At 38.8% G+C, this 19,026-nt stretch overlaps 2 protein-coding genes across 2 annotated transcripts in view; both read left to right on the forward strand.

Annotated features, from left to right (window-relative positions):
* Positions 1-7,897, forward strand: part of LOC148360976 (tetratricopeptide repeat protein 39B-like) — a 28,483-nt gene extending 20,586 nt beyond the window's left edge. The window contains exons 7-19 of the mRNA XM_088341842.1: positions 393-522; positions 598-700; positions 778-843; positions 2,191-2,299; positions 2,377-2,444; positions 3,754-3,813; positions 3,885-4,046; positions 5,287-5,378; positions 5,443-5,563; positions 5,633-5,744; positions 5,819-5,936; positions 6,890-7,006; positions 7,092-7,897. Coding sequence (XP_088197968.1) covers positions 393-522; positions 598-700; positions 778-843; positions 2,191-2,299; positions 2,377-2,444; positions 3,754-3,813; positions 3,885-4,046; positions 5,287-5,378; positions 5,443-5,563; positions 5,633-5,744; positions 5,819-5,936; positions 6,890-7,006; positions 7,092-7,206 — 1,373 coding nt within the window. The 3' untranslated portion in view covers positions 7,207-7,897. The remainder of the gene's footprint in view (positions 1-392; positions 523-597; positions 701-777; positions 844-2,190; positions 2,300-2,376; positions 2,445-3,753; positions 3,814-3,884; positions 4,047-5,286; positions 5,379-5,442; positions 5,564-5,632; positions 5,745-5,818; positions 5,937-6,889; positions 7,007-7,091) is intronic.
* Positions 7,898-9,586: 1,689 nt separating this feature from the next.
* On the forward strand, positions 9,587-18,675 carry dnajb14 (DnaJ heat shock protein family (Hsp40) member B14). The gene is made up of 8 exons (XM_088341846.1): positions 9,587-9,767; positions 11,182-11,338; positions 13,223-13,368; positions 14,658-14,849; positions 14,924-15,009; positions 15,077-15,186; positions 16,191-16,363; positions 18,097-18,675. Exons 1-8 carry the CDS (start codon positions 9,635-9,637, stop codon positions 18,219-18,221), a joined length of 1,122 nt encoding a protein of 373 aa, XP_088197972.1. The 5' UTR covers positions 9,587-9,634; the 3' UTR covers positions 18,222-18,675.
* Positions 18,676-19,026: the final 351 nt, after the last annotated feature.

The raw sequence follows: 19,026 nt of genomic DNA on the forward strand, positions 1-19,026 counted from the left end.
TAAAAATGGGTTGATTTTTGCCTTTAAACTCATATTCCACAATAATAATTTTAATCTGTATGTGTTGTTTGAATTATTGGCAAGACATGGAAACAATTATAAAGATAAATGAACTTGACTTTGATGTAGAATAAAATGTTTACTCAGCAATTTAAAAATGTATGCAAATAACTCATGACTCAGTTTGAAAGAAATTATATTTGTTAAATTATATTGTGATATAGATCCATTTAGCATTTGTATTTGCTAATTCTTTGATTGTATTTTGATAATTATAGGTTTTGAAGAAAAAAAACTATTTATATCAAAATTGCCTTTCGTTTAGGCTTAATTAATTGTCGAAATGTGCGTAAATCTGTCTTCCCTCACATCACCTCACATTTTCCGCACAGAGGAGATGCACGCTGAGCTTTGCTACGCTGAAGTACTGCTGCAAAAGGCGGCGCTAACCTTCCTAGACGAGAGCATCATCGGTTTCATCAAGGGAGGCATGCGCATCCGAAGCAGCTATCAGATTTTCAAGTAGGGTTGTCGCCACTTCACTGGATTCCACATTTAAAGACAAAAAAGTTGCATTATGTTTGTGTGTTTTTACAGGGAGTGTCAGGTCATGGTACATTGCAATCCAGAAATGAAGAAGAAGAACACACATGTTCACTTCGAAGGGGGTGTCAGCATGGGCATCGGATCCTTTAATCTGGTGGGATTACTATCAAAAAATACGATAGAACTGTTCATATTAAAATTTACCTACAACTAACAGACGACGTTTTTCAGATGCTATCACTGCTACCAGCTAGAATCCTCAAACTAATGGAGTTTTTGGGTTTCTCAGGTGACAGGGTAGGTCCTATACTCAACTCAATGTATGAATCTACACTATGTACAAATGGGAGTAAATCAATGCACTAGTTGGTCGATAATTAAGGCAAAGAAGAGAAAGTCTGCCAGCCGGGCCTTTCACCTTGGGCCTTGTTCAACCCAGAACATTAAAGACAACAGGCCCCCTAGTATTTTATTGACAAAATTTACATCATATTTATATATTTCACATCCAGCCTTGAAGGTGTTTTCCATGAAGCAGTATGTTTTATAAATTGACAATCACATTCAGGATTGCAAAACGGGCGATACGGGGAACACCCCGTGTTTCGCCTCTGCCCACATTTTAAACCATCCCTTGCACATCTTGAGAAAAGAGAAAAAGGTCATACAGGATGTGGCCCCCTCTACAGCAATTACCAAGTGAAGGCATTTTGGTAAAACTTAACACGAGTAAATGTAGGTAACAAACAGAATAGAATAGAATAGAATAGAATAGAATAGAATAGAATAGAATAGGCAGGCAGCACGGCGGCGCAGTGGTTAGCGTGTGTGTGCGGCACAGTTCTGATGTCGTGGGAACCTCCTGCGTGGGTTCAAATCCAGCTCCCGGCCTTACTGTGCGGAGTTTGTATGTTCTCCCCGTGCCTGCATGGGTTTCCTCCGGGCACTCCGGTTTCCTCCCACATTCCAAAGACGTGCATTTCAGGTGAATTGGCCGGTCCAAATTGTCCCTAGGTGTGACTGAGTGAGTGAGTTGTCTGTCCCCGTGTGCCCTGCGATTGGCTGGCAACCAGTTCAGGGTGTCCCCTGCCCACTGCCCGATGATTGATGGGATGGGCTCCAGCACCCCCGCGACCCTACTGAGGATAAGCGGTGCAGCGAATGAGATGAGATGAGAATAGAATAGAATTCTCTTTGTCATTGACTACTACATAGTGTACAGTGTTTACAATATTAAACGTGGCACTTCTGGTAAAATATTGTTGGAAAAAAAACTTGAAAAATGAAAAATAGGACACAGATAATATTATCATAAAATATGTGATAATAGTTTATGAGTAAATATAAAAAATCTTTGACAAGATTCTTATTTGGTAAAGTGGTAATACATTTTAGGGATTTTCTTTGAAAAAAAATTATTTACCCCCAGAAGTCCAAAAGCGGTATTTTTATTACTATTATTATGATAGAAATCTCATTACAAGAGTTCAACTGTTTTCATCTATTTCTGATAGAGGCCATTTTTAAATGCCGTCCATGAAAAATCACATCACAATCGCTCAGACTTAAGTTAAAAAATCACTAGGACTCACCTGCTTTCTGGTATGTTGACTTTTAAGGTGTGTTTTTGTTTCAATGTGACAGGAATTGGGTTTGTCAGAGTTGCGAGCAGGTGCATCCAGCAGCAGTCTGCGCTCAATTCTAAGTACTTTGACTCTACTTATGTTCCACCTCTACATCTCAGTCATCCTGGGTAAATAGCGCGTACTGTCGGCTCAATCATTGAATTCAAGCACACTATTTAGGAGCTTTTTTGTCATCCATCCAAAGGTTCCGGAGACGTAGATCTGAGTGAGGCAGAAGCACTTCTGCAGCCTTACGCTGACAGGTTCCCAAATGTAAGTTGTTCAAATTAAATCAAGCATCGATGAATGAAACTGGATGAAACCATATATCAAATGCAATGTGCAAAAATTGAAATTTAGTCAGTTCTTGATAGGTAGTAACGTAATTTTTGAGTGTGTCTATACACTGCTTTATCAATTTAATTCAGTGCTGTTGCATCAGAGCGTGCGCCAAATGACACATCTACAGCACCTGGTATTCCCAGGCGGTTTTCCATCTGAGTACTACGTAACCAGGCAGTGCTTTCTTAGCTTCCTGAGACGGGCGTTGTCAGGGTGGTATGCCCGACAACAGGTCATGTGACTTAAAACAACATGATTCAGGGGTTATTTCGTGTTAAAAGATCTAATCATTTGCGTATTTCTACAAAATGGCAGAATATTTTTGCTATCTTTTCGCACAACGTCACTTGATTCCAACAAGAATACTCAAGTATAAAAGTTAAAAAAAATGTCTCATTACTAATTTTTGTGTTTGAGGAGGGTTTTTTTACAATACCACACAATACTTAGGGTTGATTTGGAGGATAACAGCTAATTTATGTAGTGTTGTTTAGACAAAATAGCCATTTTTTTTTTTTGCAAAACAACCGAGGAAGTCTGGGTGAAATAAATTTAACCATCATTTATTCTATCGATCTATCTACCCTGGTCATATCCCTTGAGAGGGGTGACCGACAGCAAGACAAACACATACACATAAACAAAGAAAATAAAAAAGGGAAAAAGGAGCAAAAAACGCACACAAAAATTTTTTTGAGTACCATGGTCAACCCAAACAAGTTAAGCACCTCAGCACCCAAGTTGGTCATGCTTTCGTCCCTCCAGATGAAACGGGACACAAGAAAGCGGCTATGTCCCTCGGGTCAGGGTGACACAACACACTCTTCTGTTCAACAGCAGGGCCCGACAGCTTTCACTGGTTTACCCCTGCCACATCATACGGGTGCCCTGCCCACATCTAAACATCCCACTATCCCTTTACAACACCTCTCCACTCATTTCTATCACCAACAAGAGCTCTGGCTTACACTATATGTAGACCTCTTTCCTGCAGTGCACTCGTACAATTTTTAAATTACAAATTGCATTAAAGGTTATTATATATTGCTGTGTGTGCTTACCTAAGTCGGAACTGTTTTGAGTTTTCCTTAAATACTGATGCTATTTTTATCTATCTATATACCGAAGCCATATCACTCTAGTGGCTATAAAAAGACATACAATAACAGTGATATTCAATTAAATTGACTCTGGTCTATCTCAAGAGTCAGATTTGTACCCATGTATCTTTTATCCACAGGGCGCTCTCATGCTTTTCTACATTGCAAGAATCTCCTTGCTCAAGGGAAACATCACATTTGTAAGGGATCCTCTTCAGATTTTTCATTGTGGCTCCACTTGTTTGCTAAACATTGTGTTTTGTACGTCCAGGCTCAGGAAAAATTCCACGCTTGCATCGGCGCTCAGCAGGAATGGCGACAGATTCATCACCTATGCTACTGGGAGCTCATGTGGGCCTTCTCCTTTGAACAGAACTGGCGGGAAGCCTACCATTTTGCAGATCTGCTCTGCAAGGAGAGCAAATGGTCACAGGTGACTAGTGAAATATTACATTCAGTGCTGACTATAGATGCCAAAGCTCCATTAGACATTTGAAAGGCTAACCGCTCTGTTTGTATAGTTTGTTGCTCATCTGCACAGAATCATTTTTTTTTTCTCCCTATACTACAATGTTATGGAATCCTGGGCAATTTGATATTTGTGGATGTGTTTTCTACTCATTCATTGATTTATGTGTTCATTGATTCATTGATTCATTTGTTTATTCAAACAATCATTAATTCACTTCTTGGTTCATCCATCCATACACGCATTCACGATTTCATTCATTCATTCACCAATTGTGGGGTAATATTTCAATAGTTTATTGCAATTTGTAAAATACGTCAGCTGGTTTGTTTCCGGCTCAAAGGACCAAATGATAAGTTAAAACTTCAGTAAACGCACAAAAAAATGCAGAGAAGACATCAATGGATTTTAAACTTGCAAATAGAACCGGCAGAAGGGCTTTCGGATAAGAGAATTCCATCTTGTCCTAAAGCCGTCCTTCAAGCCCCCTCTTTTATTTGAATCTTCAAGATTACTAAAACAGATCAGCCCGAAAGGGTGTGGAATCAAAGAACAGCAACATGATTGGCTGATAGCGACAATATAATTCAACGAACAACAATGAGTCATAGTGAGGAACTGAAATCATAAGAAATCTTTTTTTGCATTTGTCCAACATTAAAAAATGAATAAACTAATCAGAAGAATATCTATAATGTTCCTTCATCTTTGTGCAAAAAACAACAACCTAACTTTAGCCTTTTTTTTTCAATATTTGCACATATTGTAAATAAAAGAGACTTAATAGGCTCGGTGGCCTTTGGGATTTACGTTGATATTTCTAAAACAAATCTGTTTTGAGACTGAATCAAATGGAAAGCGCATTATATCAGTTAAGTGACAAATCTTTAAAAAATATACATTATGTTCCTTGAAAGGCAGCGCGGCGGCTGGGTTGTTAGCGCGCAGCTCTATGGTGCAGTGGTTTAGGGTTCAGCCTCCCCGTGTGGAGTTTGCATGTTCTCCCCATGCCTGCGTAGATACTCTCTGGGCACTCCAGTTTCCTCCCACACACAGAAAAAAATAAATTCTGTAGTGTACAGGAATACACTTCTTTGGAGCGTAAATCTTGTGAATTCAATTGGATTTATTTATAAAATTCCATACATTGTATTAGCTCAAGGAATAAAAAACCTTCTTTGAGCACTCAATATTGTCTTTGTAGGCTGTTTATGTATTCCAGAAAGCTTCCATACTCTGCATGCTCCCGGAGGAGGAAGTCAAGAAAATGGGTGAAAACGTGGTGGATTTATTCAGGTACACATAAAAGGGGGGCAGCATCCTGGACTAAAAAGAATGATGGATGTGGGCTTTTTTGCAGGCAGGTGGATGGCCTGAGGTTGAGGATGGCTGGAAAATCCATCCCGACTGAGAAATTTGCAGCTAAAAAGGCTCAGCGTTACGCCTCTTCCAAGCCCGTCAAACTTGTCGTCCCAGCACTGGTGAGGATACGATTTAATGAAGTTTCAGAACGTTGATGTTCAGACAAGCATTCATTTTGGGATCAACAGGAGATGATGTACGTGTGGAACGGTTTCACCATTGTTGGCAAAAGAGCCGACTTGACGGAAAACATCCTGGCTACGTTGGAAGAAGCGGAGGAAGAGCTCAAACATAGTCCAAGTGAGAAAACAAAACCAGCATAGTAAAGGAAAAGCAAATTTTGCAATTCTAACCACCTTGTTAATACTGCTCAGACCCGTCCGACTACCATCTGGATGACCAGTGCTTGGTTCAGCTGCTCAAAGGTTTGTGTCTGAGGCATTTGGGGCAGCTTAACCAGGCGGAGGTCTGTTTCAACCGTGTCTTATCCAGGTGAGATCAGCAAATACCTCAAAGGCCCTGCACAGGTTTCACTTTGAGACTTTCTCAATGATCTGTTTTGTTGCCCTCTAAATTTAGGATTGATTTTACTGAAGTCGAATCCCATGTATTTGTAGAGCCTTCAATCACAAACAGTCACAAAGGGCTGCACTGAGAAGATAATTGGTTACTTGGGCATTTGTTGTCTCAGTAGAGTGATTACCCCTGAATTTTGACTGCATAAATTCAAATAATCATTTCTGACATACTCATCCATCTGCTGGGCGACATCTTTTTCAGGTAGTTTTGAAAGAAAACAGTAGATTTGACACAGGTCTATGATCACATAGGCTTTCTGGGTCGAGGTTAGGTTGTTAAGGATTAATGACAAATTGTTGAGCTATTATACGTAATATAGATAAACTGAAAAGTACTATGATGGCTTAGAAATTTTGCGACAGCTTTCACCTGTTTTTATTGATAATATTTGTTTTTTTTTGTTGGTTACGGGGTGTTTACGACCCAAATTATAGTACAATCCTAAACTGATTAACTCTTAGAAATTTGTTTGAAATGGAGTTAAAAAAAAATGTAATCACTTAATTGCATGATTTTATTTGCTTGAAAAAAACTACAAAGGGACCTTGCGTACTTGTTTGTGGTCTTCTGTGGTATATAATAATAATGCTAAAGGATTTTTTTCCATTATGTCTTTGTTTTTATTCAAGAATATTAGGGGGCTGAAACCTGATCTGCCAGGCTTTCTATTCTGTCTCCTCTGGTGGTCGATTTGTTTTCAATTCATTGTGACTTAAAGAATTTCCCTTTATCAGAGCAAGTTTTAACCTATCTAGGCACATACATGCATTTATTCCCCTGTTTTTCTGTATTTTCATGAGCTACTATACTCATTTTGGGGGATTTCCTTTGTATTCTTTATTTTTAATTTGTTATTTTGTTTTCAGTGAAAGTGACCTGAAACACGACACGTACCTGGTGCCGTTCACCATGTACGAGTTGGGCCTCCTACACAAGCAAAGGGGCGACATTGAAAAGGCCATCTTGGTGATTGAAAGTGCCAAGTAAGCTACAACTGAACATAAAAAGTGTCCTGTATTTTTATTCTTTAGATAAATGTGGTAAAGGAAAAGCCGTTTTGCCTTACAGGGTGGACTACAAAGACTACAGTATGGAGTCGCGACTTCACTTTCGGATCCACGCCGTGCTCAACAGCATGGGCAACTTTGTGGCCGATGCGTCGCCTTCGCTTACGCCAGCGTGAAAACTGTCTCTAACTGCGTTATCTATTATCGGGCAATCATCCGAGCACTCCACCAGCCTCATGACTTCAACCAGGCCTCAGGGATATCTTATTGCGCAATTATGTACTGAAAATGCGTCCTACTGTGGCTTATCAAATATTATTGTAATTGTATTTTAAAAGCATCAAGCAGTATAGCGTAAACTTTCATGAATACAATTTTTTTTTAATCTCTTTCTCTTTTGGAGCGCAATCCATTCTTGTGCTAAATCGGGTGCTTTTATTCAGTTAAATTTAACTCAAGCAATGGGGCAAGATCTTTATGCCTAAAACTCTTATACATGCTAATTAATTTCCTTTCTCAGTGCACATTTTTGGAAATACATTATATTAACCACATGGATGAATATATTTAATGTTGTATGTAAGCCTAACTAGGTGCTGCTGTTTTGGTGAGCAACAACCCTATAGCATATCCGACAGTAAATTAATGACTTTTCAATGAAATGCCTTGTACACTTTCCTGATTTTTTGGGTTGTTTTTTGTGGGCGGACGGCAAAATATTTGAGTATAAAAACACAAATCATATTATTATTGAGTCCATGTGAATACAGTGTTTTTGTAAATAGCAGCTAATGTATATTTGTCTTCTTCAAAATGAAATATTTTAGATGTGCTTAACAACCCTAATAAAAAAAACAATTGTTTGTAGTGTTTTGGTCCGGGCTGACATTTTTCTCGTTAAATTTTTACACAGTGATGTGTTGCTGTATTACTGCCTCCGTACAGACGGATAGACACCAGGGGAGACAAGTCAGAACGACAGACAGACAGAAAGACTGACAGGGACAGACAGATAGAATTGACCGAAACATTGATTCTGTCTCGTTTTTACGCCTGTTACATGGTACATATTGATGGATACGTGTACTGAAGGCAAATATCATAATTTAAACAAAAATCTCATCTCAATTTGCTGACGGATAAAACTCACCTTTCGCCATAATTGTTCCGCTATCACTGGATATTTTCAATATTAAGCAAGTGCTTGAATCGGATCGGTACAATTGCCCTGGGATTGATACTTTGTTTTCCACCAATTTGGTCAAAGTGCCACTTCTCTATTCAGATGGTGCAGCCTCTCTCTCGCCCAGTGCCCACAGCCACTCTCCTGAATAAACACACCTGAATGAGTAACTGACCGGCACACTTTTAGCCCTTCCCGCCACCTGGCCACTGACTAGCCTGCTGCTGCATTATGCCTGCTAGGCAGAAGTGAGGCCCAAATTGTATTGGCCATCCCTACCAGAAGCTAAAAATGACAGAGGCAAACAGGAAGCGCAGTACATTGTGGATATTTTTTGAAACTTCAGCAAAGGAAAGTGCCAAGTGTCATTTGTGCATGTGCAGGGGATTTTTTTAATCGTTGGATGAAAATAGAGAAAAGTAAAAAAAGAACTGTTATAACACACCCCAAATACCAAACCAAACCCCTAAAAAGGAATAATTTATTTTGGCGCAACTCAGAATTTTACATACTTACACGCTCGACAAAAAAAGCTGCAATGATGATTTCAGCTAGAGGATGGCGTCAGCCAGTACATTTTGAAGTTAAAGACTTAACCAGCCAGAAGATGGCATCAGCCAGTAAAATATTTTGAGGTCACAGACCCCACCTTTAAAGTTTACATTATCGTTATTCAGCAACAAAAAAAGAAAAATGTTAGTTTCATTTTATGCAGTTTTAACATAACTCAAGGGGAAGAGGTTCAATATTCAGATATCATGACATCCATGTATCCATTATCTTCTGTAGGATCATAGGGGTGCTGGAGCCCATCCCAGCCATTTTTGGGCAGTGGGCAGGAAAAACCCTGAACAGGTTGCCAGCCAGTCGCAGGGCACACAGAGACAGACAATCCCCTCGCTCATTCACACCTAGGGAGGATTTGGACCAGCCAATTAACCTGACAGGGAATGTGGGATGAAACCGGAGTGCCCGGAGGAAACCCACACAAGCACAGGGAAACCATGCAAACTCCACACAGGAAGGCTGATAGGCTGCTTTTGAGCCCATGACCTCAGACATTTCCATGCAAAAAGTATCGATAATGGATCCCTGTAGACACTACATATTTTGTTGGATCTGATCGATACAAAAATTAGCAGTATCACCTGCCCCTATTACCTATCCAGTGATGCTTAGGTATAAAGACATATACGTTTTTTTGTCTGTGCTAAAGTTTATATATTGATTTCTTGCTGGCAGTCGAATGTTGTAACCTAACAGCAATTTACTGTTATGATCGTTATATAAAAAAGTGTACAGAAATTCGTTTTGTCGAAAATGTCACACGCTGCTATCCAATGTCAAAATAATGAGTCAGGTCACATGGTGTATCATGTGACCACCCGGGGAAGGCTGAGGGAGGAGGAGGAGGAAAGAAGATGGAAGGAAATCGAGATGAGGCTGAGAAATGTGTCAACATCGCGTCGAAAGCCATCGAAGTAGGAGACAAGGAAAAGGCCCTCAAGTTCCTTCTTAAAGCGCAGAAACTCTTCCCGACCCCGCGGGCGAAAGGTAAAGCTAGGACCTCGTTTCATGTTAGTCGACTCCAGGTTTCTATGAGTCCATCACGCACGACAATTAGCCGGTCAAAGCGATAGACAGGACGACAGGATCCTTGCATTAAATAAATAGTATCTATTATACAAACACTATACAACTTTTTAAAAAATAACGATTTGGTAAAATGTCACCAATCAGTGAAGGTTTGCCAATAGCTAGTAGCGAGCTTGTACGCTAATCAGCTAAGCTAATCTGTTTAGGTGTTGCGCGTGTTGCTAGCTCGTTTAAAACTAAACCGTATCCAAATAATCGTGAGGTAAAATCCTGATTTATGTGTTTGCAACTTCGCGTTTATTTTTACTACTATGAGCGTTCTAAGGTTAACTGAAATCTTACACAGCGTCTCTGCTGTCAAACTGTCGGCCGTGTGACGTCATCACAATGTCGCTTAATGGAGTAGAACGCTGAGACTTAAAATATGTACTTTTTTTTAAATCGTTTTTTTTTTCAATGGAACGTTGCACCATTTCTATCAAAGTTGGCATAAAACAGCCAAACGACAATAGAAAGCCATCAAGTTCAAGGGAACAGGAAGTGCTGTAGAAATACAGTGAAATCTATTGCATCCTAGTCAGCCTGGAAGGGGGATTACAATTTGTAAGGCCCCTTCTCAAGGTTTCTTATGTTCCTCGTGCTGAGGTTTGAGTTTTTCCTTTCCCGCATGTTGGTTCAAGATCAGGGCATGTTGTAATGGTAATAATCTGTGCTGCCCTTTGAGATTACTTGTGATTAAGGGCTATACAAATGAACGTGGCATGACTTTTCTTTTTTCCTGCAAGTGTTTTTTCCCCCAAATAGAAAAATAGGCATACCAAATTATTAAAGTAGGCTTTTAAAAATATAGAAATATACAAGTTTCAAACAAACATGTATAAAGTATAGCCAGAATCTAATTAGAGCAGTTTTGCATCAATTTGACAGAGGGCAGAGGGAGTTGAGGGGATAGGTCAGAGAGAAAGTTCAGAGTCCTGACAGCCTGATGGAATGAGCTATCCTTGAGCCTGCTGGCTCCGGCTCTGAGAGACAGCAATCTTTTCTCTGACTGCAGCAGAGTTGAAGAGGCTGTGAGATGGGTGGGTGGAGTCACCTGTAGGCGGACTTGTGTAGTCTTTGAATGTTTAATGCAAAGTCTTTATGACCATTTTGGTTTACTACTGTGTTTATTAACAGTGTGTTTCAAAGCATCATTGACTAGGTTGAATAATGACTGTTGACTGCGTTTGAAGAGTTATGCAATTTGAATGCACCTGATTCCTTGTATCACTGTTATTTCTGGCATTAAATAAACAGTTAAAAGAATCACCGCTCTTCATCACTGTGATTTTGTCCTATTTTTGTGGTATATTTGTTTTCTTTTTCATCACAGCCTTGTTAGAAGCAATAACCAGAAACGGGAGCTCCGCGGCTAATGGCCTGCATCGCAGGCGGCCGGCAGAAGAGGAAGCACCGAAGGAGCGTGCCGAGCCCACCAGAGACGAATCCTCCAAGGTGTTCACGCAAGAGCAGGTGGAAGGCGTCCAAAGGTAGGGAAGATGGCTTCAAATGTGAAAAGGACATTAGGGCTGCAAGTAACGACTATTTTATGTCGACTAGACACTGACTACTGAAATTATTAGTCAAATAATGATTTTTTTTCTCTCCGTAAACTTAGCATGACATTGATTTAATTGATACGCAATTTATAAATTTTAAAAAATGGGTACAGTGAAATATATATCTTTAATGGATTAGAGGTAAGATCTTGGGCCTGAACCCAGCCTGAATTTTGGGGTGGTTTCTAGCATAAAATGACAATCAGGCCGGTCTTCTCTCTTGCGTTTTTTTCTTAGCATGCTCGCTGTTTGGCACTTTGCCTCAAGTAATAATTTAAGCTACTACTTCTTACTTCTACTTGAGTAATATTATTCTAAAGTAACAGTATTTTACTTGAGTAACACACTTCGGCGCCTCAGTACAGCTTCGGGTTTACCTCGGGCTTGGTCCCTCAAATCAAGGTAATTGGGCTCTGGCTTGTTAGGGCTTATATGGCTGCGGGCCAGGTCGTGTCGTATTTTTTAGGCCCGATCTTACCTATACCGTGGATTCACACAAAAATGAAAAATACCCTGTCTAACACCAAATAAGGAACTGTGCTATGTCAGTAGAGTCATAAATTCATAAATAAATCTGTGTTCATTTTTAGGAACAGGCAAATAAAAATAAATTTCTTATTTCTGTAAAGATAGAAAATGGGCTCATGAGCAGCATAGAAGAGTAAATAAAACAAATATTAGGTGCATCTTGTGAAATACATTTAGTGTTCAACTCGAATGTCTCTTTAAATGTTTGTGCATCACCGAGGTACTGCCATTACTCTCCATTACTCTATTGTAGGTTACATATTGCGGTTTTGCTACATTGCAGATTTTCGGCGTGGACTATGTTCTGTATTATGATGAGCTAAAATGTTACCCTGCCACATTTCTGCTTGTCAGCCTTCGCGTCAATGACATTCGGGTCTGAGTTATACACAAACGTAAAACAACTTGATCAACCTAAGTTTTGTATGCACAGATCATTTTCAATTTTCTCAAAGCCATGTCAACAAAACGCTCTGAACCCACAAAAGCACCCACGGCCAGGCCAAAAAGGCAGAATAAGATTTTTTCTAAAATGAAATTCTTGACCCGCTAAACTTGCTCTGGAGCCACATGCGGGTTTTTGGTTCTCTCTAGTAACTTCCTGGCACAGATGTTTTGATAGTGAAACAAATGTTTTAGTAGAACAAAACAAGAAACATTCTCAATGTTATTCATAGATACAGTATGTATTTCCTTTCTTATAAAGCTTATTTAAGGCTTTTATTTTTTGGGGGCTCCAGGCTTTCCTTGGGTTGCCGAAGGTTAATGCAGTTTTCTGTAACGCCCACATACGAGCGACAAAAATCATTCACATTTCCAACTAAATGCGAGCTTTTGTGACTTCGATGCGTCTCCTGTGTGAACGCCACAATTGTCCCGCGAGCCATTTATGGATATTTTCATGAGGAACTATAGCAAGAAGTTAAAATAGAACTTATGCAGTTTTTTATATATTGCTTCACATAGAGCTAGTTGTGGCACATGCAAAACTGAGACAATTGTGGTGGAAGTAGGGTTTAGTCCACTATATCATAGACTCAATTTTAACTACAGTTTAGAGTTGAGGTGTCACACCAACAGACCTTGTTGTGGCTGTAAATAACTAAATAATCCTTTATATGGAAGCTCATTAAACTTCTATGTTCATTGTTGAGACACTTTATGATTAAAAGCCACAAAACAAGCTTTAACCCCAAACAAACATGTTGATGTTTGGGAAAATTTGGCATGGTTGTTCAACAAAAGTATTCTTTTCTTTAACTACTGCCTTTTTAAACTTCCTGCCAGAATAAAGCGCTGCAAAGACTACTATGAAGTGCTTGGTGTCCCAAAAGAAGCTAGTGAGGATGAGTTGAAGAAGGCGTACAGAAAACTTGCCCTCAAGTTCCACCCGGACAAGAACCATGCTCCTGGCGCAACAGACGCTTTTAAAAGTATGTGGTCTTCAATTGCATTTTATACAAATGTGATTTAGAATGGGGGAGGCACGGTGCTGCCTGGTTAGCACGTCCTCCTCACAGTTTGAAAATCATGGGTTCAATCCCAGCTGCCGGCATTCCTGTGTGGAGTTTGCTTGTTCTTCCTGTGCCAACCTGTATTTTCTCCGGGCACTTTTGTTTCCCACCTTATTTAAAAAACATGCACGCAGGATCCATACAGGTGCTTGAAATCCTTAAAAATGCTTGAATTTTATTGTTGTGTAACCAAGGTTTAAAAAGTGCTTAAATTTGGGGTGAAGTGTTATGCCTGAAATTGTTTCCATGTTTTAAAGCATCTCTGCTTAAAAACGACGCCGACATTGCTCTCAGTTGGCTTTGACGTTGTATTTCTTCTTCCCTCGTGATTAACGGCAATTGGCGTTCATTTGTTGTCATTTTAATTTTCAGCACCTTCTATGCGTCCTACTCCCTACAATTGTGACGTAGCCAAGCTGCAGATGCCTGGTTGAGGCAGTATTCATGTCAGTCCATATGAGTTGATTGAAAGAGAAAGCGCATTTGTTGTTGTTCTTAACATCTCAAATAAACACGAATTATATGCTAGCAGCAAAACGGTGACTTTATGTTAGTGATCAAAGTCAACAAAAAAAAAAGCTTTTATTGGTGCTACACACAAATGGTGCAAGCCACTTTGTGGAGCTTCAATGTTTGACTTTTTCGCCTCCTTTGCAACGCGGGTCTATATCAGGTAAGTACTGAGTAAAATACTTTTTTATGCAAGCAATTGAAATTAATGTTGTTGTTTTTTCTGAATTAGTTTTTTGTAGCACTAGGAGCACAAAACTCACTGTCCCTTTAAAACTGGGAGTGTGCATTGCAATTATTTGAGTTTTTTTTATTTACATTAAGCAACTGTAGACTAAAATACTAGTCTGGAGTCATGATTTTCTTTTTGTTGTGTAAATTTGGCAAGTATGGATTTCTTCTTTTAATGGTACTGGAGAAATTGGAAAACTGGCTTTGAAAGTCCCTAAAAAGTGCTTGAATTTGGCCATGAAAAAGGTGTACGAACCCTGTGCATGTAAGGTTGAATGGTAACGCTAAAAATCAATGTTTATGTGTTAATGGTTCTTGTGTGCCCTGTGATTGGTTTGCCACTCCAAGGTTTCCCCTGCCCATTGCCCGATGTCAGCTGGGAGGCTCCAGTACCACTGCGACCGTAGAGAGGATAAACGGTTCCGAAAATGAATGAACACTAAACGGTAATATGTACACCTTCCTAGAAATTGGTAACGCGTACGCAGTGCTGAGCAATCCATCGAAACGGCGGCAGTATGACGTCACGGGAGGGGAGGAGCCAAGCGGAGCGGGCCACTCGCATGCTGCCAATGGCTTCGACTTCCACAGAGGGTTCGAGGCGGACATCACGCCTGAAGACCTCTTCAACATGTTCTTTGGAGGAGGTTTCCCTTCCTGTAAGTTACATACATTGGGAAAATAAACCAAACAAAAAACAATGTAGTGACTCCAATTCTACTCTGCTTTTTAGCGAGTACGCAATCGTACAGCAACGGAAGGACGAGCTACAGCCATCACGCCGATTCCCGGCACGAAAGAACGGACGAAAGAGGAGATGTACGTTTTTTGGTGCAGTGGCCTCCCGTTGAAATATATGTACTAAAAAAGCCGTGTGTCTTTCTAGGGTGGTTTCTCCATGTTCATACAGCTGATGCCTATTGTGGTCCTGATCTTGGTGTCAATCTTGAGCCAGATGATGGTTTCTCCTCCTCCTTACAGCCTCTACTCTCGACCGTAAGTGTCAAATGCAACAGTACAGTCAGTGATATTTTCACCGCTTTGTTCATTTTTGGATCTGCTAGCTTAATGCTAAAATAAGGTGGAACTCTATAAAAGGACTTTCAACAAAGGGCCTGGGTGATATGACAAAAATGTATCAGGATAAAACATTTCATATCAGTCGATATCAATAATTATTGCGATAATTATCCTGTCTTTTTCCTTTTCACATTTTGAGTCTAATTTTTGTCCCTGAAGGAAAGTTGACAAAATCCGATGCTTTTTCTAACCAACCTTTCATGGCAGAACAAAGACGCATGGTGACAAACTATTACAGAGCATTACACAAGTATGAGAAACATTAAACAAGTGAATATCTTCTAGAAGGGGGAGCTGGTTGCAGGGATACACTTCTAAAAAGTTTTTTTCATGGGGCCGTCGTCTGTTAGCACTTGATTGGGACTGAATTATTTTTCCTTCAGCGAATTCTAGCGGGCAATGCAGTTTTAAATGGTGGGATAAACCTTGGTCGGAAAGGGTGTCGGTGCATATCGTCGCTCCGTTTTTTTGTCAGACTCTAAGTAGCCAAAATACCTCTAAACAAGTGAAGATGAAGGGCCTCTCCTGTCTACGACTCACTCAGCATATTTGAAGTGGGTATGGTGGTTGTTATTTTGTCTTTATCGCTCATTTTGACCGTGTTCAACGCGGCGTGTTGTAGCCCTTTGCTTTCACTCTATGAGAGCTGTGTGGCTCTAACGCGATTCCTGTTTGGATGGTCTTCGTCACCTTCTTCGTCTCCTAAACGTTAGTCTGTAACTTGCTTTTTCATTGCATTCGCTCCCCCATTTTCTCTGGTCGTCGGGTGGTATTTACGGTTTAAGTCATCGACTATCTTTTAATCACTTAACGTGGCAAAAATGATATGATAGTTATTGTTATCGTTTTATCGCCCAATCTTATTTCAATGATTCTCAATGACATTTTGTTAATGAAATACCTCCATGGATTTTCTTCAGGTCCACGGGTCAAACGGTAAAGCGTCAGACGGAAAACCTGCATGTGGACTACTACGTCACCAGAGACTTCAAGTCTGAGTACAAGGCGGCGGCGCTGCAGCAGATTGAGAAAAGTGTGGAGGATGACTATGTGACTAACATTAGGAATAACTGCTGGAGGGAGAGACAAACTAGTAAGTTGTTAAAATTTGTATGGATTATCGTTTCTCAGTCATGAGGTAAATCAACATGAAACCAATAAAATAATTGATGATAAATACTTATGAAATTAAATATTTCCTGAAATATGTGGCCAGCCGTGCATTTCACATCCACGCCTTCTGTAGTGTAATGTCCGAATCAATCCAAGCTTCAATAACTATTTTATGGTTATAAAACACTTACTGCAGCTACAGCTACGACACATACTAAAAAAGCATCAATAATAACCTCATGAAATTGCACAATTATTGAGGAATATAGCCACAATGTATTCACTGAAATTCCTTTTTATTTGTGCACAAAATCCATTCTTCTTTCTTTTCTCAAGATTTCAATTACTCTGTCTTACAAATTCTCTTTATATTTAAGTTCCATCAAGAATTTCTTTTCTATCACCCTCGAAGCTAATGCTAAAAGTTGAGCCTGTCCTGTCATATTTCTGGCATACAGTTTTATTCAATTTAGAGCTGAAAAGGTCAGTTCGGCAAAAGCAGTGGATTCAAGGATTTTTTTTTCCTGTGTTTTTGTTGCGATACCTCCTTTACCACACCCTAGCTAATCGTAGTTTGTGAAACCGCTGACCTTTCCCAAGCTCGCTAGCATGCGCTGACTCTCTAACTCGGAATCTGATTGGCTGAACCAACAGCTTTATCAATCACTGAAGTTATGCTTCAAGGCCTGCAAATCTCATTCTGTAGGCCTCAAGTACAGCAAATCTCATTCTGTAGGCCTCAAGTACAACAGGTAAAAACAAGTAATTCCTGAAAGGTGATGGGTTAAAGGCTCCAATATAGAAGCACAAATCTGAAAGCAAACAATTTTGAATTATTTTATAGGGGTTTTAACGGACAAAATATAAATGGTATCGCATGATATTCTTTCGGCCAGCAGAGAAGGCCTTGCAGGGCACAATGGTCCAACACTGCTTTAAATATTGTAAATGTTTTTAAAAACGTAATTAGTAACTAGTCATCAATATAATAACCATTACTCATACTCATATGGAAATATATATATTAAAACCGTAAAACAAATTGTGTTACAAATAATACCAATGCATTTTTTTCTTAACTCCCAAAAGGTCATAAAAGTTGAAAAACCAATAACTATGAAGTAATACCTTTATTTAATGTAAGATACAAAACAAAGTATATTTATTTTTCATTAAAATTGTCATCAAAATTCATATGAAACCAATTAAAATATATGATAAATACCTTTTAAACTTCATTAAAATTATTTTAAAAAATAATCATGAAATTAATGGAAATATATTGCAAATACCATTAAAATGAAATATTTCTTTTAATATTTAAAATGCCTTTAAAAAAGATATTAAATATTAATGAAATCATAGTATGTTAAAAAAGTATTTAAACCATTATACAAATTGTGTTACTAAGAAGTGCTGATGCATTGTTTATCCTAACTCATAAAAGGGCATAAAAAGCTCAACATATCAGTTCATTTTTAAATTTATTTCATATGAAAGACAAGAAAATGTATTGAATATTATTTAAATTATTAAAATCGAATATATATGCTTTTACATTGAGTCATTGACAACCAAATTAAAAAGATAATTTATGTATTTTGCCCTCAATGGCTCTATATTTTTCTACTCATTCATCACATGTATATAAAATGTATTAGGTATCATACTATGTTATCAAATACTAATAGTGATTCCTCCTTTCCTCTCTAGAAACAGATTTGCTGTACACCGCCAAGATTTACCGGGACGAACGCATGCGAGAGAGGGCGGAGCTTATGACCATGGAAAACTGCAAGGAGCTCGAAAGACTAAATAACATCTTTAGAGGTGGATAATTTGCTTAGGCACTGTTTATTGTTATTATGTATACAAATAGATGTGTATGTTCATAATTTTTTAAGAGAAGCAATTCGGAGCGTCACGAGAAACAAATCCTATTGAAAATAGTTTATGTTCACCTCACAAGTCCATCCTCAGCAAAGTTTAAACATTCCGCAGATGTGTTCTTCCATTGATTCATCATATTCCGATGATTTTGTGTATAATATATATACAAAATAGTGAATGTCATCAATCAGCTTCCAGAAGGACGTAAATATTCATGTGGTAAAAGGACTAAACGTCACCAGTGGAAAGAAGAAAGCTGGAGTCACTTGGAGATGAACGTTCACAAATGTTATTTTTTTTGTTGGGAATGTTTGACCATTATGCAGTTATTTAAGTAACCATAGAAGACAGTGATTTTCTTCCACACTTGCTTGTCAATGAAATAAAATATTGATAACTGGTCTCTTTTGTATGTTAATAGGAATATGTGGATTTTTGGGTGTGTGTTTTTTTTAAAGACAATGATTAGTTTAATATTTTTCTAAAACAAGAAGAAAGTATCTTGATAATCTTGCATTGTTAAGATTTTTAGGCATTTAATCTAATTTTTATTTTGTTTTGAACACTTATCCGGGCCGTTAACTTGAACAGATCCTACCTTTTGTGCTTTTATTAGTTGATTTTTATTCTGCTTTGGGCAATAATTTGGTTTGAGAATTGTCACTAATCTGTATACTGTTGAATGATCAATTAGTTTCGAAAAGACCATGTGTATCATTTCACCACTAGATGTTGCAGCATTGTGTCATGCAA

Source organism: Urocampus carinirostris, chromosome 8, assembly GCF_059441175.1.
Source record: "Urocampus carinirostris isolate Australia breed hairy pipefish chromosome 8, RoL_Ucar_1.0, whole genome shotgun sequence".
Classification (NCBI taxonomy): domain Eukaryota; kingdom Metazoa; phylum Chordata; class Actinopteri; order Syngnathiformes; family Syngnathidae; genus Urocampus; species Urocampus carinirostris.